Source organism: Sinocyclocheilus rhinocerous, unplaced genomic scaffold (genome assembly GCF_001515625.1).
Source record: "Sinocyclocheilus rhinocerous isolate Xijiao unplaced genomic scaffold, SAMN03320098_v1.1 scaffold1606, whole genome shotgun sequence".
Taxonomy (NCBI): domain Eukaryota; kingdom Metazoa; phylum Chordata; class Actinopteri; order Cypriniformes; family Cyprinidae; genus Sinocyclocheilus; species Sinocyclocheilus rhinocerous.
In genome coordinates, this window is record NW_015628313.1 from 596,271 (window position 1) to 617,760 (window position 21,490).

General features: G+C 36.2%; 1 protein-coding gene across 1 annotated transcript in view; it reads left to right on the forward strand.

Moving 5' to 3' along the window:
- The window catches only part of syne1a (spectrin repeat containing, nuclear envelope 1a), a 133,452-nt gene that overhangs the window by 4,011 nt on the left and 107,951 nt on the right, over nucleotides 1–21,490 (forward strand). Inside the window, exons 3-26 of the mRNA XM_016548796.1 lie at nucleotides 6,443–6,538; nucleotides 7,121–7,204; nucleotides 9,283–9,303; nucleotides 9,715–9,807; nucleotides 9,945–10,123; nucleotides 10,275–10,471; nucleotides 11,669–11,778; nucleotides 12,027–12,065; nucleotides 13,142–13,249; nucleotides 14,602–14,739; nucleotides 14,975–15,139; nucleotides 15,328–15,440; nucleotides 15,546–15,714; nucleotides 15,948–16,044; nucleotides 17,189–17,385; nucleotides 17,480–17,644; nucleotides 17,877–18,026; nucleotides 18,193–18,336; nucleotides 18,822–18,971; nucleotides 19,170–19,328; nucleotides 20,050–20,214; nucleotides 20,304–20,438; nucleotides 20,501–20,659; nucleotides 20,741–20,949. Coding sequence (XP_016404282.1) covers nucleotides 6,443–6,538; nucleotides 7,121–7,204; nucleotides 9,283–9,303; nucleotides 9,715–9,807; nucleotides 9,945–10,123; nucleotides 10,275–10,471; nucleotides 11,669–11,778; nucleotides 12,027–12,065; nucleotides 13,142–13,249; nucleotides 14,602–14,739; nucleotides 14,975–15,139; nucleotides 15,328–15,440; nucleotides 15,546–15,714; nucleotides 15,948–16,044; nucleotides 17,189–17,385; nucleotides 17,480–17,644; nucleotides 17,877–18,026; nucleotides 18,193–18,336; nucleotides 18,822–18,971; nucleotides 19,170–19,328; nucleotides 20,050–20,214; nucleotides 20,304–20,438; nucleotides 20,501–20,659; nucleotides 20,741–20,949 — 3,242 coding nt within the window. The remainder of the gene's footprint in view (nucleotides 1–6,442; nucleotides 6,539–7,120; nucleotides 7,205–9,282; nucleotides 9,304–9,714; nucleotides 9,808–9,944; nucleotides 10,124–10,274; nucleotides 10,472–11,668; nucleotides 11,779–12,026; nucleotides 12,066–13,141; nucleotides 13,250–14,601; nucleotides 14,740–14,974; nucleotides 15,140–15,327; nucleotides 15,441–15,545; nucleotides 15,715–15,947; nucleotides 16,045–17,188; nucleotides 17,386–17,479; nucleotides 17,645–17,876; nucleotides 18,027–18,192; nucleotides 18,337–18,821; nucleotides 18,972–19,169; nucleotides 19,329–20,049; nucleotides 20,215–20,303; nucleotides 20,439–20,500; nucleotides 20,660–20,740; nucleotides 20,950–21,490) is intronic.

Genomic DNA, 21,490 nt, shown 5'->3' on the forward strand with positions numbered 1-21,490 from the left:
AATAAATTATATTTTAAAGTATATTAAAATAGAACACTGTTATTTTAAATTGTAATAATATTTCACAATATTACTGTTTTTTTTCTGTATTTCTGATCAAATAAATCCAGCCTTGATGAGCATAAGAGACTTCTTTAAAAAGTAATAAAAATCTTACTGATCCCAAACTTTTGACCGGTAGTGTATATATAAAACAAAAACGAATAAAATGGCAAAAGCACATTTTTTAAAAAATACTATAATAGTAAACAAATAATTATATAATATAATTTATTTAGCAGTAATTTATTTTTATTTCATTTTTTTTAGCAATTTAGTACTTAAACTTATGTATTTCAGTTAATTGCTAAAATTGGTAATTTTATATACATTTTATTTATAATTGTTACTTTAGTTTAATTTAAATTGAGATAAATTTGTGAATAAAATTTTTTTTTTTTTTAAAGTTTTTAAATAACACTGCTGTGTCATGGTGTGATAGTTTATTAAAGGCAAAATTATAAAGGAAAATTGAAGCTGGATCAGATCAAGATTTTGCTTTCAGTGGACTGCATTGAAGAGAGATAGAGAAGAAAACCACCCTGCCGTATATACAGGTGCATCTCAATAAATTAGAATGTCGTGGAAAAGTTGTGAAATTGTGAAACTCATGTATTAAATAAATTCAATGCACACAGACTGAAGTAGTTTAAGTCTTTGGTTCTTTTAATTGTGATGATTTTGGCTCACATTTAACAAAAACCCACCAATTCACTATCTCAACAAATTAGAATACTTCATAAGACCAATAAAAAAAACATTTTTAGTGAATTGTTGGCCTTCTGGAAAGTATGTTAATTTACTGTACATGTACTCAATACGTGGACCTGCAGTCCTATTGTATGAAAGAGATGTGACATGATCCTATTGCTTCAATAGAAATGAGACTTTTTTTCATGAAATGTGTGTGGAGAAAGGACAGAAATGGAGATGGTCTCATTAAAATTGCAAATAGAGAACTATTTCAACTGGTTCTACAACTGTCGGAATCAATTACATTCATTGTATCTTGTAAATCCAGATAATGTACTCAATAGCTGAACACCACCACGCCATCCCTGGCACCCGCTGTTCCCACTTCTTTGCTGTTGCCCTTTAACCTCATCCTACTGCTGAATGATGTTGCCTTGGTGACAGCACTCTCAAGTGTTTGAGGGAGAAGTTTGAGAATGCATGTGCCAGATAGGAGGAAATGTGACTCTTATATTGTTGACAGGATGATTTTAAACACAGACTGATAGACTGAGGAGAAACTGTTGGTGCATTTCTGGTCAAAATGTCTGTCTCTAGCCCTCCACCAAATTGCTAATGCAAATCATCTGCAGTGATTTTCCAGCTCCATAATTCATAGCCCAAAGGTGTCGGATTAATTCTTCTTAGCATGTGTAAGATAACACAGAATGAGAATTACACAGCGTTTCTATCGCTCCTCTCATTCCTTTCTAGAAGTATCAATAGAGTATTAGAAGATGCGCCCACAGGTCCATGATAGATAATGAAATGTAATTAGGTGTAAACAGAATAAATTAGGTCCGTTAGTTCCAAGTTTCACTAGTGAGTGATGGAGATGTTGCATTAAAGCCTCAAAGCCTTTTGTATGTTGACTGGAAGGTTTTCATATTACTGTCATTTGCAGATTTTGCAGTATTCAGTGAAGCATTAACCTTTGAACATGTTCCTGCACTAGAGTTATGGCTGTATCTCACTCCTCATATATAGGAATATCTGCTTATTATTACCATTGTCCATGTTGATTAAATGGATCAGTAGTTATATTTATATTAAAGGTGACACTTTACAATATAATACAATAAAATACAATAAGTCATTTATAAAGGAATAATTCATCCAAAATGAAAATTCTGTCATTAATTTTCACTTTCATCTAATTTCAAACCTGTTTGATTTTTTTTGGAACTGTGGAACACAAGAGGAAAATGAATGGATAGTGGTTTCATGAAAAAAATCATTCATTTGAGCCAGCCCTTTTTAATAATTCACTTGATCCAGTTCAGTTCTGAATGATTCATTTACGAATCAGACTCTGGAACTCACTGGAGTTTTATGGAGGGGAAGATTGTTAGTGAATCATTTCTGTTTGTTTCTCATCTGAAGGTGTGATATGACTTTGGTAGACTTGGAACATAGCACGCTTAAATTTATTATAAAGGCGTATGGGCCACTTTTATAATAAATTTAAGTTTTCTGTGTCTTTTTTTAAGCTTGAAACCTCCGGTCCTTTTTCGGTGTATTTGAATGGACAAGGGCGTCCAGTACATTCTTTCAAAATTTCTCCTTTTATGTTCCCCATGCAAAAGCAATTCAAAGAGATTCGGAACAACATGATGGCAGAATTTTCATTTTAGGGTGAACTGTTTTTTAACTCTTGTTCTCTGTGCACATCTTGTAAAATTGAAAAGGTGCAAACTTCCAAAAAGATGCTCCACTGCTCAGCTTTAAACCAAGATCTTGGTTCTACCCAATAATCAATTCCTACAGAATTTGATCTGCATCGCGTTAAAAGATTTACCAAAATCCTCATACTCCAAACCATTCATTAAAAGATACCATCATAGGACGCAAAGTGCCTCAGGTCTCTTTACTCATGCATGTGCTTGCCAATTTGAAGGACATCAGAGAGGCAGGACTGAAGCACTAATCTGCCTAAGAGCTTCAACTTGATTAGCCACTAGAGAGGGGGGGGGGGTGAATGCGTATGAGGCCACCCTCCATTTCAATTTTGACAAATCCTCTCAGACAGGGTTAGGGCTTAATTATGGCATGCCCAATATTGAGGATGAGCTCATCTCTCATGTGTTTGACAGATAGCATGGGTGAGCAGCACACAGCAGCCACCCGGACACCCTGCTGCCGGCACCTGCTTTGTCGCTAGACATATATCAATGCCCCATCAGGTTTCTCTCTGAATTATGAAATTCAGTAATCAGTGCCCACAGATTCACAAACTGTACCCTCAATTTAACAATCAGTGCTCACAGATTTGTAAGCAGTAACCTCAATTTTGTCATTTGTACCCACAGGTTCATAAACTGCACCCACTGCTTTCTAGACAGGTCCCTCAGTCAAGGAATCTGTGTGGTTCTTAGAAATCTTCTCCTTAGTTGCTCTAGAAGAGCTCTGTACTTTCATAATAATGGCATTAGTTTTAATGTCATTTTAAAAAATATTGCCTGAATTATGCTTTTGGGAATGCAGAGATGTGCTAGAGCAGTGTTTCCCAACCTTTTTTTAGTCGCGGCACCCTTTGGAAATTTTAACAAACTTGTGGCACCCTACAAAATTAATTTTGTCACAATATTTGAATTTCTAACTTCGATATGATAATTTGAAAAGCATAGATATTCGGTACAACGGGGAAGAACTGCAGAATATAATGTCATACAGATATTTTTAATATTAAAAATTGTCCATCAATGGTGGCAATCAGAAGGCTAATTTCTGATGAAGAGACCAATTTATATGACAGACTTTAATGTGGGCTCTTATTCATATGTAAACATTGTGAGATAGCTATAATGGTAATTAAACAAAGTGTTGCTCAGTACCACGTGAAAGTGAAACCTGAGCGGTGAACTAATTCGGTAGCCGAAATTTCGGTGCATCTCTAATTATTGGCGACATCAGAAATGGATATTATATAATAGATGCTTTTTTGAACATTTTAGCAATTTAAAAATATTAAAAAAGGATTTTTTACACGGCACCCCTGCTCTAGACAGACGGCACCCCGGTTGGGAAACACTGTGCTAGAGGGTCCATGGAAGGTTTGAGTGAAAAAGAAACACAAATATAAAATGTATTTTTAGGGCTGTCAACATTTACATGTTAATTTTGAGGTAGATTATAATAAAGATGAAGTTAATTGTATTATGTTAAAATTTCTTTAGAGTGATATTCACTGTGCTATATGAATGATTCTGAATTTAAATATTTTTTTTCAAGGTTTGTATGTCTAACATTAACAGTAATAGTAGGTAGAAAAATGTCATACTACAAAGTAAATATTTTTCAAATAAAATTATTGGATAAAATATTTTGCTTTGGCTTAAATACAGTTACAAAATAAAAGTCAAAACAATAAAATAAGTATAAACAATATGCCTCAATACTTTATCCCTTAAAGGGATAGTTCGGCCAAAAATAAAAATTCTGTCATCATTTACTCACCCTGATGTTGTTATAAACCTAGAAAACAAGAGAAGATTTTTCTTTTCTTTTCTTTTCTTCTTTTCTTTTCTTTTCTTCTCTTCTCTTCTCTTCTCTTCTCTTCTCAGTGAAAGTCAGTGCGGTCCAATGTTGTTTGAACCCCATCTTTAAAATAAATCTATAAAATAATTCTAAATATATATTTTTGATGTTATTGCATATAAAAACTATTTAGTAGACAAATTGCAGTTGAACCGTAAGCTGTGACCTACTCTCAACCTTAATTGAACTCGTCTCTGCCTCCTAACAGTGTCTCTCATCTCTGACTGATATTGAAAACAGTTCAAGTGGCCCTCAGGCATTTGTATGTTCACATGAACTTTGATTGGGGTTTTTTTGGGGTCACTCCGCTGAATACATCAGCAGTGCCTGCCATGGCAATCTATTTCCATCAGTAATAACCAGACACAGATAATTAGTTTGTTAAGGCCTGCTGGTTGTGCCTTTGTTTTTTCCCCTCTTATTTTTCATTAGTTGCATAATTACTCAATGTGCCTCTTTTTAATGTAATATCCTATAAGGTGATTTTATCCAATTAGCTTTTGAATTATTTAGAGCTAATTAGAATATCTTAGCAATTCCTTCCCCTTCTCTCTCAAAAATGCTTCAAGAATTAATCTTTTAAAAACATCACTCACTTCCCCTTTCTGCCCACTGTCGTTTCTCTTGAAATTCATGTTCACTTTCACTCTTAAACTACTTTTTTTCTCTCTCTATTTTGCCGTTATTTTGAAATATAACTCCTTTACATCTCTCTCTCTGTCTCTCTCTCACACACACATACACACACACTCACTTTCACAGTTTCATATTAATCTCCTCATGAATGACTTTGCCACCCGGCTGCTTTCCACTCCAAATCCCAGTCATGTGACTGCTGTTTTAAGAGAAATCCTGAATGTGTTGTCCGGGTAAAGAGGGACTGTGTGGATGGATTAGTGGAGGGGCTTCATTGGGTCAGACAGTCTGTGTCGTCTCTAGAATCAGCACTTTTACTCAGGCTTTTTAGATGCTTCTTAAGCTCATGACTGTCATTGCCTGACAACACATTCACTGGGTTTAATCTATAAAGCTCATTCAAACTCACGTCACAAATATGTACAGAATGCCACAACACATAATATCTATCTATCTATCTATCTATCTATCTATCTGTTTTTCTGTCTGTCTGTTGTTCTAACAATGTATTGTTCTATCGTTCAATCTGTCATTCTATCTTTCAGTCTTTCTAATGTTCTTTTGTTCGATTTATCATTCTTTCATTTTATCGTTCTATCTGTCTATCGTTCTCTCTATCATTCTATCATTTAATCTGTTGTTCTATCAATCATTACATTGTTCTATCTGTTGTTTCATTGTTCTAACATTCTGTCGTTCTACTTATCACTGTATCATTCTTTCTATCACTTTCATTCTATCTATTGTTCTATCATTTATTCTATCTGTCTATCATTCTATCCATCTATCATTCTATCTGTCTATCATTCTTTTTTTATATAATGTTCTATCTGTCTATCTATCTATCTATCTATCTATCTATCTATCTATCGTTTTATTGTTCTATATCGTTCTATCTATCGTTTTATCGTTCTATCTATCGTTTTATCATTCTGTCTATCGTTTTATCATTCTATCTAACGTTCTATCGTTCAATTGTTTTATCTATTATTCTATCATTCTATCGTTCTATCTATCTGTCTATAATTCTGTAGTTCTGTCTATCGTTGTATCTATCTGTTTTTTCTATCTATCATTCTGTCGCTTTATGTAACATTCTTTCATTCTATCTATTGTTCTATCTTTAATTTTGTCGTTCTATCTTTTGTTCTGTCTTTCGTTCTTTCAGTCATTCTATCATTCTATCGGTCTGTCATTCTAATTATCTTTCTGTTTATTGTTCTGTCTTGTTCTATCTTCTATCATTCTATTGATCTATCATTCTTTTGTTCTATCTCCCATTCTATCTGTAATTCTATCCATCTATCATTCAATTGTTTCGTTCTATCTTTCATTCTTTCTATTGTTCTGTCCTTCTATCTGTCATTTGTTCTGTCTGTCCTTCTATCTGTCTGTCGTTCTATCGGTCTATCGGTCTATCTGTCTGTCTTACATCATAGATGTCTAAATAGTTTTAAGTAAAATGTCAAATCATCACTGGATTGTTTTCCCTCCTCAGTGCAATCCTCCTTTAGTGGTCTCTGATCTCTTTGAAGATGTTAAAGATGGAGTGATGTTGCTAGCTCTTCTTGAAGTCCTGTCTGGTCACAAACTGGTAAGCTAAATGTACTTTTGGTTGTTTTGGTATTTGATTTTCCTTTGTTATTCGAAGTTACTTAACAGCTGTACAAATTACTTTTACTGTATCAAGCATCATTGTCCCAGTTAGACTTAAATTTCTATAATATAGCATGAACATTGTTTTAACATTGTGATATTGTTTTAAATGATAGCAAACATGATGTAATACAAGACATATGAACAAAAACAGTGTATTCACCACACATTATTAGCACTCACATATGCGCACACACAGATGAATACCCACACTCTCAGTGAACAATCCCATAAGGCTAGTGGTGCCTCAGTTCTTTGCAGTGCTGTAACAATCAATATAGCAAGTGGCACATGGCCCTTTGATTTTTTTTCTTTTTTACTTTTCTCTCTTGCAATCTATTTGGTGTCATCTTTGTATTCTCTGTCTCTCTGTAACATGTATCCTGCTTGTCTGCTTTCTTGCTGTCTCTTTCTATTTTTTTTCATCTTTTTCTCCCCATTCCTTGCTGGGTATTTACATTTTCCTCTGTCTATCACTGTTTTCCTTTTGTCTGCTGTACTATCTTCTCCCATCTGACAGCCATGCGAACAGGGCCGCAAGCTGAGGAGGATCCACTGGGTTGCTAACGTGGGAAGAGCGCTGAAGTTTCTGGAGGGCAAAAGGGTAAGGCTGTCTATTCCCAGAGTGCTTTGCTCAGGTGTACAGCTCCAGGTCATAACCACTCAGTCTGAAATACACAACCTCTTCCTGCTCTGCTCTGATACCGACAAAAAGAAGGAAAACCCTGTTCTTCATTTCATGTTTAATTCTCATTCTGAACAACAAGAAATTGTTTAATTCAAATCACCAGCAAATGAAGGATTTATGGATTAATTAGAACTTGCTACATGGCTCAGAATAGATTTATGAGGTGATGTTGACACGTCAGACTGAAATCATTCTCCTTGTTGAGGTTTAGTCCTGAGTCAACTTATTATAAATCTGTCTCTGGTGCCTCACATGTGGCGATGAGCTTCCCTCATAGAGGCTTTCTGTCTGTCTGTGGTTGCCAAAGCTGAATAAATGGACCAAATAATGTACAGTCAGTAGGGGTGTAACGGTACATGTATTCATGTACATGTACGGGTCTTTCGGTTCGGTACGCATGTGTACCGAACAAATACAGCATTGTTTTAACCACTGCACGAGTGGAACCTCATTGGTAACTTCCAGTTTTATATATTGTTACTTTTCATAAGAAACAAAGTCTCATCTTTCAAAATGGCAATTTTTTTTTTTGATGTGGCATGACATATTGCTGTATAAACGCCTGTATAAGCGCGAGTGAGCGTTATCATCCCTTCCTCTTTACTACTAGTTTTAACGCAAAATAAACATGAATGAACATCTCACGCCTTATGAAATCGCTCAATCAGTGTTTCAACTGTGGAAAGTGTCGCATAGCATTTCATTTACCTCAGGCAAGTCATCAGTGTCCTCAGCTCATTATTAGTTCACTAGAGAAATGAAGTCTAGAGAAGAGCATTTCGCAAAATAGACTATATACTCATTATATTTTACTTAACCTGTTAGTGATGTCTTAATTATTAAGTGTATGCTTAAATAAATCTGTTATGATACAAGTTATTACAGCCACTGTGTAAATAAATATATTTCAACAAAAAATTGTATAATTTAGAAATTAATAAAAAAAATTAATTATGTGCAATTTACATGTTTGCATTCCATTTTTGAAGTTAGCCTAAGTGTTGATTATTATTTTTAAAAATAAATAATATTACACAATATTACTGTATTTTCAAATAAATTCCTTGGTGAGAATAAGATACCTCAAAAACATAAAAATTCTTACCAACCCTAAACTTTTAAAAAGGTAGTGTATACAGTTTAATGGTCATTATACAAAAATATTTGACCACTCAATGCCGTAATGCCAAGTGTTCCAGAGTTCACTGTAAATTCATTTTAAGGTTGCTCTATTAAAATAAATTAAAGGAAGAGGTTTACTGTCATCGTCTATTATTTTATTGTAAAGCCATGGAGATTTGAAATGGGGCCCATTTTTTTCCCCCTTTATAAACAGGGTATTTTTTTATATCATCTCTCTGGGGAGAAGCACATAGATATTTCATTTACTGTATAGCTGTGCTTCAGACTGTAATTATACAGCCTGTCAGTGAATGAAGCTGAGCTAAGCCTCCCACTCCTGAGGTGGTCTGTCTGTCTGTGTATCTGATCTCTCAAGAAGCTGTGGATTCATTTCGTAAGCTACAGTCTTTCACCATCTTATCTGTCTCTGTCATCCCTGTCTCATCTCTCTCTCTATTCCCTGTGGAGCACAGTAGGAGAAATCAGAGTACAGAACTGTTTTATATTATGCTGTACTGTACTTTTACATCCAATGTGGGACACAGTATTTTAATGGTTAATGGGCGTTTTTTGTTTTAAGTAAGTGGATGTTATGATTGTGTGTGTGTGTGTGTATTTTTGCGTGAATTTTTCATTCTTTCAACTTGTATGTGTGGCTGGTTCTTAAACTATGTGCCTTGGTGTGTTTATAACAATGGGTGCATGTGTGCAGTGCACACCTTGTCTGTCACTGAAGGGTTTTAGGTTATCTCAGAGCTGAGGTTTCTTATCACCTGCCCTTCAGTTGATGGTACACACTTTTGTTAACAGCATGTAATGACCTCTATTCTTCTTTCTCTGTCTTTCTCCCCTTTGTTTTGTCACCATTTCAGTCGGCCTACAGAGGATCTCCGGTTAGTGTGACCTTTCTCTTGACTATCTATGATGTCTATGATTGTCATAATCACTTTCTGAAACAGGATCTCTCCAAATGTAACCTTGAATTAAGAATTGACTTGATAAAAGTGATAGCAATATAAGCATCCTAAAAATAAAAAAAATTCTTAATTTTGTTTCAAACCTGTATGACTGGCTGTCGTTCAAGGAATACAAAAAGATTTTGAGCTTCTCTCTTCCATATAATGAAAGTGGATCATGTTCATTGTTATATTAGTATAATTTATATACTATTTTAGTATGTATTAATATTTTGAATTAGTTTTCATTTTAATGTAAATGAGTAAATGATAATACAGTTTTTCATTTTGTTTGTATTTATTTGTATTTTTTTTGTATTAATTAATTAATTAAAAAAATGTTTACAGATTAAACTAGTTAACATCAACACAACAGATGTGGTAGACGGCAGACCCTCGATTGTGCTGGGGTTGATATGGACCGTCATCTTATATTTCCAGGTAAAAATAATAGAGAGGAAACGTTTTAAATTCCATAAATATTTCAACCATTCTTCCACAAAAATGTCTTTAAGTTTCTATAATTTCACTAAACCATATAGTAGTTAAAAACAGTAACATTTTCAATACTTGTTCAGATAGAGGAGCTCACCAGTCACCTACCAGCACTACAACCTCAATCTAGCAGCAATTCATCAGTAGAAAGCTCCAACAGCACTGAGACCAGCAGCCCACCTGTCAAACGCAAGCCCCGCCTTTCTTTTCAGGGCGGGGCTAAGAGAGCTCTGCTCAAATGGGTCCAGACCACAGCAACAAAGTAAGAACTGTATTGTTAATACATGCCTGTGCAAGGTATTGAATGAATATATTGTTCTTTGGTCTTGTAATCCCGTTCCCCTAAGTAAAGCATATGACTGCATTCTTCCTGGCTTTTGACATAATGTACATACTTACACATGTGTTTACAGGAGATTGGGTCTGGATGTGAAGGACTTTGGCCCCAGCTGGCGCACAGGGGTAGCTTTTCATGCTGTCATCTTTGCTTTGCGACCTCATCTGGTTAATATGGAACGTGTTTGGAGGAGACCCAACAGGGATAACCTAGAAGATGCCTTCTCATTAGCTGAGAGAGAACTGGGCGTCCCACGACTGCTTGACCCTGAAGGTGATACCAATCATTCAGAAAAACAGAATTACTTTTTAACTAAGAGAAAATACAGTGTTTCGGGTTTGCAATTTTTGGTCCAATTCATGACTAGAGGTTTGATGCAGAGTCTGTTTTTGATGTTAATTCAAAAATATGCTGGCTTATACATAGTAACAGACAGACAAATTTCAAATTGTGTTGCATGAGTCTCTAAGTGCCAAATGCTTAAATTCTAATTAGCAGCATGCCACTCACAGAGGATATGATTGATTAATTTTTAATGAAGGGGTTAAGTCTTCGACCTCCTAGATGCCATCTGAGCTTCCTCATGCTTCCTACAGGAGTCTGAAAAATGAAGTTTGACATTTAAACGATTAGAGGCCCATTAGCCACGGTAAAGATGACTGAACAAATAGTAAATGGTAAGTCAAGGTACATTGTCAGCCATGGTTCTTTTGTAAAGGTAACCATCAGTGAAGCCTTTGTCAGGCTATATATAAACTTCCCAGTCCCTGTTTTTTAGACATTGCACCGGATATTAAGCACAAATGCTTAAAATTGCACAAAAGTATTAAGCAGCACAACAATTTTTAACACTTTAAAAATTTTACACATTTTTTTTGATGATAATAAAAAAATCTCATCAACCCCAAACGTTTGAATGGTAGTGTAGGTTTAGCATCATGAAAGTGTATGGAAAGTGTAATATGTAGTGGAGTTTGAGACCAAACATTTAAGCAAAGAATCAAAAAATGATGTGAAATGCATAAGAAATGTTTAAGATTCTGCACTGTTTCTTGGTATAGCATTATCAAAAGTTGCAATTACCGCCTGCTGTAATTTTCAAAATACACCAAAAAACATATTGTGCATATAATCATTGAAATTTGAGTAGGTAATTTCATGGTGTGTTAAAGCTAAATGATACTGCATGGATGCACAAAAACAGGAGACAGGAGGTAAAGCTAAAAGGAAATGACTGTGACTGAAAAAATCTATTAAATCAAATTCGCCACAGAACAATGAACCACAATGAGTGGGTAAAAAATGTAGACAAAAGAGGACGACAAACCACCTTTTTGGGAAGAAAGGAAGCTTTTGAATAAGGTTAGTTACTATGGGCCTCATCTGAAACACAGGGTGTTCATTGCAGAACCTATATTTTATTTTAATTCTGTTGATCATTTTGTTTTAATCTTGTTTAATGTGATTTAGATGTGGATGTGGATAAGCCAGACGAGAAGTCCATCATGACATATGTGGCACAGTTTCTGAAGCATCACCCAGACAGCCAAGAGACGGAGATTGGGCGGCATCAAGAGGAGGTACTATAAATATTCCTCATCCTACAACTAAACTTTAACCAGCTCTCCATTCACTGTATGTCTCATGGTCTGATGCCTAGACTCTTTACTCTGTTTGTTAAATGACCACTATCAGCAATCTGTCTTATTTGTGGATTCATGTCTCTCTACTTACCATTTTCTTACACTATATTTCTCTCTTTATACTCCTCCCTCTGTTTTGTCCACTAATGTCTTGTTGTTTACATGCATCCCTTTTCTGTCTCAAGTTTTATCTTGCTCCTCGAGCCATTGAGGAAATGTTAGAGGTACGTTTGCTTGTGTAAACCACATTATGCCTGCTTTGACTAATCTGCCACTATTTCCACCTGCTGCTGCTGCTGTGCCATGTAGTTTAAAATCCTTTCAGTAGTATATTGCCTTCCTTTTCATCATGAGCAGCGCGGATGCTGTGTGGATCAGGTTTAATAATCTAGGGCATTGTACGCCTTTGATATGCCCGTTATAATTTTACTCCCTTTACTATTATATATTTGCATTACAACTGGGGCTTTGGGTGACATTTACATGACAATAACGACCTTTGGCTTTGCCTTGATACCGATAGCCTGATGATTAGCATTAATAGCAGTCTTTAAAGAATAATAATAGTTCCTAACCAAGTTGAAGCGCTGAATTGATCCTGTCACCACCTGGTCCTTTTGTAGAAACCATTAGTTCCCTCATGCCACCGTCTGCGCGTGTTTCAAAGAAACTGCAATTCGAACCATTTTCACCTCTTTGTTATACAGTTAAACTAAGACAATGTAGGTTTTAATATTCCAGGGCATTGAATGCCTGTGACATTATTCGTTTCTGGGAGGTGGGGAGGAGAACATGCGGCAGACGTTGGCAAGGTCATGATATAATCATTTTGATGACCCAAAGGGCATTGCCTCGTGGAGGATGCCAAAAAGTATGATGAGCACCAGAAGAATAGGCTTAATTTCATTAGAATTAGCTGAACACTGCTCTCACTTTCTTGTTCTTGTTCCTAATTCATAATAGGGAGGGTAAATGTGTGTAAAATGATTAGTATCTCCCCCGCAGAGCTGATTTCTTGCTCCCCCGTGGAGAGGTTTGGGGCAGATCCACACAATGGAGAAAGAAGAACTCTGCAAACAGCAGGAGCACAAAGTCTGCCTTGGATTTATAAATGTGGCATTAGTGATGCATGTTTGAACTGCAAAATTGTATTGGGCTGGGGGTTTAAAGTGCATTAAATTACTTTAGGTAAGGAAATGATGAGTGTAGAGCTCCCCAAGGGCCTTAAATCTGCGCAAATGTTTGCTTTTTGTCTTGTTTCTACAATCCTAACTTACTCTGCACTCTTTTTTTCTCTCAGAGGGAGCAGCGTAAGACACTGAGGGAGCTGAAAGCGTGGGCAGATCAGTTGGAGAGAGATTGTGCTCAAGCCCAGAGGAATGGAGGAAGTCCCGCTATGCAGTACCAGGTGAGCTCAGGGTCTCAGTCAGAACCTGTAGGGCTGGCAGTGTTATGTATCACATATGATATCAATTGGATGCCTGAGTAAAACTTATTGAGTGGTCAAACGGCCACTGTTAATACTGATATCCAAGAAAGCAGTGTCGCTGTTATACTGAAATACTGATATACAGTATGGTTCAAAAGTCTAGACTGTTAGTAAAAATGCTTCTATTTTTTATTTATGTAATTTAATACAACTGTTTTCATTATAAATCATGTTATAAATAGCTGGAAGTTGACTAACATGAAATTCAGATTTTCTTACAAATGACTCTTTCTTGCAAAGAAGAAATGACTCGTATGAACCGAATCAGAATCATTCAGTCAGCAAATTGATTAGAGCCATTACTGAGTTTACAAATATATCCCTCACTAAAATGCAAATAATTTTTTGGTTATGTCTGAACTTATTTTGAACTTACGTGCTTTTGAATAACCATCTATATCAAACTATGCTGTACTTTATTAACTATGTTTATAAAATAATAAGAATTGTTTCTTAAGCATCATAGCATATTAGAATGATTTCTGAAGGATCATGTGACCTGAAGACTGGAGTAATGACTGCTTGAATTCAGCTTTGCAGTCACAAGAATACATTTTTTTCAGATAGAAAACAATTGTTAAATTGTGATATCATTTTACAATATTGGTGTTTTACTTGTTTGAAAAAGATGAAAACGGTTTGTTGACCCCAAACTTTTAACCAGTAGTATATGTTGTCAGTCATGATTTGAGATTTGAAATTTTCACTGTGGTCTCAGATTTTGGACACCACTGTGTGTATACTCATCATAATTCATATGACAATGTGTAAGAAAAATGGAAAAATGTGAAACATATGGTAGATCCCAGACAAAACACTGGTTGCTTAAAACTCAGCACACTCCCACATACACATGCAGACAATGCTAATATACATTAGAGCTGAGAGCTCTCGTTGCTCTCATAATCATGGGCACTACACACCAGTGAGTGGCGTCTGTTGCTTTCTGTAGCGCCCACGGACATGTTTCATATTCAGAAGAACCAGAGCTCTAGCAGGGACCGCACGGGTAGAGAGAAAGTGGAAAATTGGAGCCCATTATTGCATGAATACATGCATGTGCAATTTGGCTGTTTAAATAATTTTTCAGCTTTTGGCATGTCTCTCTTTCTCTCTTTCTCTTGCTTTGTTGATTTTTGGACAGGCTGTTTTATCTTGCTGTCTTTCTCCTATTAGCATTACATTGGACGTTATTTGAATATTCAGAAATTCAGTAATTCAATTTCCTGTAGTTCTCTCTTTCTTTCACTCACTCTCTCTCTTTCTCTCAGACATTCAAGCGTTATCGTGTACAGTTTGAGGTGCAGAGAAGACAAGTGGAAACATGCATCCAGTCCAGACAGAAGGATGGCAAGCTGACTGCGGATCAGGCTCTGGTCAAACAGGCCTGGGAGAGACTGTCTGCAAGGGTCAGATACACCATAGATTTTTATTATTTTATATGAAGCTAATTATTATACATAGACTAGCCCTAATCCTAGTCCTAGATACTTTATTTATGAATCATTGAATAAGTTTTACCTTTGAGGATATTCACAGATTTAGTCAAAATAAAAGTCCACAAAAGATGTTGTATTATTTTTGTGACATAAAAAACTTCTTTTTTTTTTTGTGACAATTTATGTGGTATTTTTCTTGCTGCAGCTTTTGGATTGGCATCTACAGCTGGATAGTGGTTTGCCTCATCCTCTGGGCGAAGTCGGAGTGTGGTTACATCAGGCAGAGAAGATCCTACGAGAGGAGCTGGTCCCTCAGCAAGCCCATGATGAGCCCGCCAAAGCCATTCACAAAAAGCGACTACACGACCAGGTAAAACAGGATGAGGAATCTTTGTTTATTTGGATGAATGTGTATAGTGTAATGGAGAATGGATGAATGAGAATCCATTAATGAGTATTACCAAAACTACCAAAACCTTCACATTCTTCCTTTAACATGAATCCTGAATGAAACATGAATGAAAAATGAGTTTTACATTTATTTGTTTTGTTGTGCAGGAGATCTTAAGGCTTCTTGAAAGACATAAGCAGACCTTGCAGTTAATACACAGAGACAGATGTGTTAATAATGTCCCCATTCCCATGGAACAACTGCAAGACATGGCAGAGAGGTAAACATCATAACAGATAACCTCAAAAATGAATAAAGAGATATTATATTATATTATATTATATTATATTATATTATTAACCTGTTTTTATTTAACTGCTTTCAGATTAAACTACATATCTACCTCCTTCCACGTTCACTTGAGCAAACTGGAATTCTGGGAGTCAAAATACTCTATGCTGGCATTTTTGACACTAACCGAGTCCAAGCTAAAATCCTGGATCATTAAATACGACCGACTGGAATCAATGGAGCTTTTGCTACAAAGCTATGGTGTAAGTTTACAAGCCAGAGGGATTCTATAAAAGTTTTTTTTTTTGTTCATTCTTCTCTCAGCTCCTCCATTGGCCAACCATACAAATAAGTTCATACGTTTTCACACATAGTGATGCCCATTCTATCACATTTAGTAGAGCCTGAGATATGTTAAAGATGCTTATTTCTTTATGCTTTGACTCAGCAGTTAAATGATCTGATATTTACTTTTGTTCATTCTCTGCTTCTCTAGTCTTTTGTGGAGGGGCAGCAGTTCTTTGAGAAGTATGAATCCAGCCACCAGGCTCTTATAAACGCTGCTGAGCTCTACATTAAAGCAGACAGCTCAGGTATGCTTCATATGCTAAATAATTGTTTTTATATGCATGTACTGTATGCTCGTGGTTCTGCTAAATGGTAGTTTGGTAACAGCACTACAATGTTTAGCAATGATTTTGCAGGTTTATCCTGGTTTCACTGTGCACTTACTTCTTTTTCTCATCACTTTATGTGAGAATCATCAAATATAGCAAAATATGTTTTTCTGAATTATAGAAGAAGGCACACAGGGAAGGAGGGGCCCACACAAGATTTTTGTACCGGGCCTCATGAATTTTAGCGGTAGTGGCGGCCTTGGGGGAATCAAAAATATATATTTGTAATGTACAAATCAGATCATGGCTGTGCAGATAAAGGCACAGTTTTTTTTAGAGAAAATGCTTCACATTTCACCATCTCAGTGTCCAGAGGGCAGAATGGAAGCAGCTCACCTCGTTTAATCCTTGTGGACTCAGTAGTCAATCCATCTGTGCCTGTAGCATCTTCCTGCTGTCTCTGTCTCTCTCACTCTGTGTTTCATTCTTGCTCTTTTCCTTTTGGTTTTTCTTTTTCCTTCTACGCTCATGCCCCTCTCCTCGGGCCACTGGTAAATGAGGTTTTCCCAGGCACAGAGCTCAAAAGGGAATTCCAGTCCATTATTGCAGATACTGTATTCTAATTGGGTTTCTCTGGGCAATAGACTGCCAACATGTTGCTTTGTTCGTGCCTAAGGCAATCTCAACATAGAGGTGGTCTTTGTGTTATATATCTGAAGTGTGATTGGAAGATCACAAAATACATCTCCCAGAAGCCAATCACATCTTATCCTTGTGATTTAGAGCAGTGGTTCTCAACTGGTGGGTCGCAACATTAAATTGGGTCATGGGTCTGTTCTAAAAGCATCTCAGACAGGAGATTTTTGAATTAAAATTACTAAAACGAATGAAATCTCAAAATATAAAAACAAAAGCTAATTTAAAATATTAATAAATACTGTAATAGCATATACTATAAAATATTAAAATAACACTGTATATTATCGCGGCAATGCTGATAGATAGTAATAATAATTAACTTTTAAAAGGGAAGGATAAATGCTTGTTGTTGATGTCAAGGACTGAATTTATTAGTCCTTTCTTGAATCTCCTTTTGTATGTGCACGTTTTGACATTGTAGTTGAGGGAGGGGTAAAGCTCTTCCTGCGAGAGGTGTCTGATCAGTGGAGGAGTTTGTCGGTGGAGGTGCGAAGCGTAAGGTCTATGCTGGAGGAGGTGCAGTGCAACTGGCTGAGGTACAACAGTTGTGTGGCCTCATTGCAGGCCTGGCTGGAGGATGCTCAGGGGGCTCTCAGACAACCCGAGAACACCAAACGGGTGAGACATCCACATACTGTAAATGTAGGCAAGTCTGAAAATATCTAGTAGGGTTGTTTTTATAATACATTCACATTCTCACTTGTTCTTCTAGGAGTTTTTTCGTAATCTTCCGCACTGGATGGACCAGCACGCTGCTATGAATGATGCAGGAAACTTTCTGATTGAGACTTGTGATGAAACAGTGACATGTGACATAAAGCATCAGCTCCTGCTTCTTAATGGAAGATGGAGGGAGCTATTTCTGAAGGTCAAACAGGTAAACAAGCTTGTGCAAATCTTAAAGACAAGAAATTTGTCAGGTTAAAGAGATGGTTGACCCAAAAATCGAAATACTTTAAATAAATCTTTATACCTTTGTTTCTTTCTTTAATGTCAGAACTACTATAAATAATTAATTTTGTGTTTAACGGAAGAAAGAAAGTCATATGGAGTTAATTTTTAAGTTAACTCTTCTTTTAATTATAACGTCTGTTTTGCTCTCTTCAAAGTATGCTCGTCCTACTGAGACTCATAAGGTGAGGCTGCACCAGGATGTCAGCTTAGACATACAAGAGTTTCTGGACACTTCCATTACCAAACTTTCCTCACCACTTCAAGTGTCATTGTTGGATGTTAAAGCCTTTATGCAGGATGTTGAGGTAAAGAGGTTTCAACATTCACTGTATTTGGAGTGTGTTGTTAATACTTTTTTTTTTCTGTATGTGAGCTTGGCCATACAGAAATTATAAATGTAAGACTATAATGCCAGTTTGGTTCATTTGAGTTTCACCTAAGCTTTCTGATATAATTTCACACGCATTGTAGGACATCAAGCACAGGCTGCCTGGTGTGGAAGCACAATACAAGGCGGCTGCTCGCTCTGCACAGCTTCTGGCCAAAGACTCTGTTCATGGTAGTGGAACTAAAGCACTTTCTTCTATAACAACCGCCGAAGCACAGCTCCATCAGGTTTGTGCTATGTTTGCACAATATTATGTTATTTCCATCTGAAAAATGAAAAATTCTAGGGTTATTTTTATTTGATGGAACACAGAATCAGACATTTAGCAGGAATGTTCACACTAGTCTTTTCAGTATAATTAAAGTGATGGTGACCACAGAAAGAAGAAAAGCATCATAAACACGATAAAGACATCGGAAATGGCTGCGGAAACTTGAATGCAAGAACCTTAAATGCAAGTCTTTTGGAGCCCTTTAAGGTACTTTCTATCAGTGTTGGAGCTAGACAGCCTCTGGTCACCATTCACTTTCATTACATGGAAAATAATAGCAGAACATCCTGCTAAATGTCTGATTCTGTGTTACACCAAATAAAAACATAATCACATACGTTTGCAACAATATGAGGGTGAATAAATCACAGAATTTTCATTTTCAGTGACATGTCTGAGAATAAATATTGTGTCATTGTGTGTTTTTTTTTATCCTCACAGCTGAAAGAAAAGTGTCCTTTAATTCTGAGGGAGTGCCAGGCTCTATGTCCTCTGTTAGAGGAGTTAGAGAAACAAATCTCAGCTTTCTACCAGACAGCGGAGCACGCTGGACACATCATCACACAGCAACACAACCAGGAAATGTGCCAGGTCAGTACCGACCACTGGGAGAAAAAGATGATTAGACCATGAAGGATACCGTGTGGTGAAATAGTAATGATGTGACAAATAATAAGTGCCTGTCTTCTGTAAACCCACAAGGATTCAGTAGGGAAAAGGTCCCTGGCTGTATCTGTGTGAACTAGAATTGATCTTTGTGTTTATTTCTGTTTTATTCATTTTTGGCAGGAGCTGCAAACTCAGCAGCAGACCTGTAAGCGTTGTGTTTGCGCTATGGAGCGCAGTTACCTGTCCCTACAGAGGGCGCTGTGCTGTGCGAAATCTCTACACAATTTTGACATGTCTCTTCTGCAGAACAGAGTAACCGAGATTCAGACCACTGCACAGGTCGGACTACATTACAGATTTGCAATAATATTTTTAATGTTTTAGAATATTTCTATTTCAAGAAATGTTTCTTGAGCACCAAATCAGCTGATTTGATTTCTGATGGATCATGTGTTTTTGAAGGATCAAAAAATCTTACAGACTCCAAACTGTTGTTTCATAGTATGTTTTATAGAAATAGTCAGAATAATGCTGGCTTCAACATTTGCACTTTTTAAAATTTTTGCATTTTTATGTTGTTTTGTATTTCTCAATATGATTGTAAAGGAATAATTTACCCCAAAATGTAAAATTCTGTCATTTACTCATATGTCATTTAAAGCCTATGTACTGTTATTTTTTCTGGGGAAATCACAGACAAAAAAAAAAATAATAAAAATAAAATAAAATAAGAATTCTTTCAAATTTGCAAAGAGTCATTATATATATATATATATATATACATATTAAATATTGTTGCAATGTTTGACAACATGGTGAACATGGACTGCCAAACTCAGTAAATAAATAAAGCGCCATAAAAGTAGTCCATATGACTCTTGTGCTGTAATCCAAGTCTTTTGAAAATTTAAGTCGTCATTCATTGAAAATATTCACCTCTGCTGCATCTCTAAGTGGAGATTCTCTAACTCTTGCTTTTGTTCCACAGAAAAAAATCACTAGTTTGGATTTATCCATCAACTACAGAGCTGATGGAGTAACTGTGTTCTACTCTGATCAGGCTCTGATGCAGGAGGCTTTAGAATGGAGGCAGGTGGCAGAGACTAACGGCAGCCTCATGCGGAGGTATGAAGAGTCTCGTGCTGACCTGGAGAAGGCGCTGCGTGTGGGCCAGGCCTGTTTAAAGGAAAGGGGAGACCCAGATGAGCTGTTCCGCAAACATAATGTACATCAATAATGTCTTAATTGGCGAACCCTTCAAACATATTTAACTTGTCTTGTTTTTTCAAATTAAATCTGCAAATATTTCCTCAGGAGTTCTTTGGGCGACTGGACCAGCACATTTTAAGTGCTTATTTAAAGGCGTGTGATGACCTCACTGATATCATCACTGAGGAAGACCAACAGAGTCTGCGGGAGACGGTCAGACGACTGCACAAGCAATGGAAGGTCAGTTGGAAGGTTAAAAAGACAGCTTAACCAGGACTCTTAACTAGAATTTTTTCTACCAGGACATTCAAGCCGAGGCCCCATCCCATCTGCTCAGACTCCGGGTGGAAACAGAGAGGCGTTTGGTGATGACCATGCTACAGGAGTGTCGGGTAGAGCTGAAAAGGGAGGACAAGGCCCTGCTCACAGCTGGCAGTGAAAAAATGATCAAAGAACACAGGGTGAGATAGAACAGATGAAGAAAAGACCATGCAAGTTACATTTCATAAAAAATATTAACATTTATTTATGTTTCTTTATAGGCCTTTTTCAGACAGAAAAACCCACTTTCTGCTTGCGAGAAGCGACTAAAGACAATAGAGCATCTCTGTCAGGATCTTCCAGAGAATGACATAGGCTATCAAATGCTGGAGGAGACCAGAGATCATGTTTCAGACGTCAGGGGTTTAGTAGAACGAGCACACTTGAGACTACAACAGGACCCGGATAAATGGAGAGAGTGGCATGCCAGGTGAGATGCAAATATTACATTTAAAAATGGGACACATTATAGGATGAAATCTGTCCATGTTGCTTGTTAATTGCAATAAAAAAAAAAAAAAGTTTACATTTTTATTAAATGCACTTAGCTGAACTTTAGAGTGATTTTTGAACTTCCAATTTTTATATGTAATTGTTATATGCAATTATAGCAAGGCCTCTTTTTAAAAAATGTTTATATGTAATTGTTATATGCAATTATAGAATTACTTATATTAAAGTATACTGCCCAATATAGCATTTATTATAAAATGTATTTAATGTAAGTTCTATTGAAACTTGTATGTAATGTATTTAAATTTTAATTCTTATTTTAAATTACACATTTATGATGATGAACTTCCAATTTAGTACTTATATAATATACTTCTATAAAATATTTTATCTTTGAATATAATATAAAAAAATATGCACTATAAAATTATAATCAAGTACTTTAAATGGGCTTTAGTATGTTAGTCAACATCAAAATAAGTGTACTTTTAAAGCACGACAAAAGATTATTAAAACAA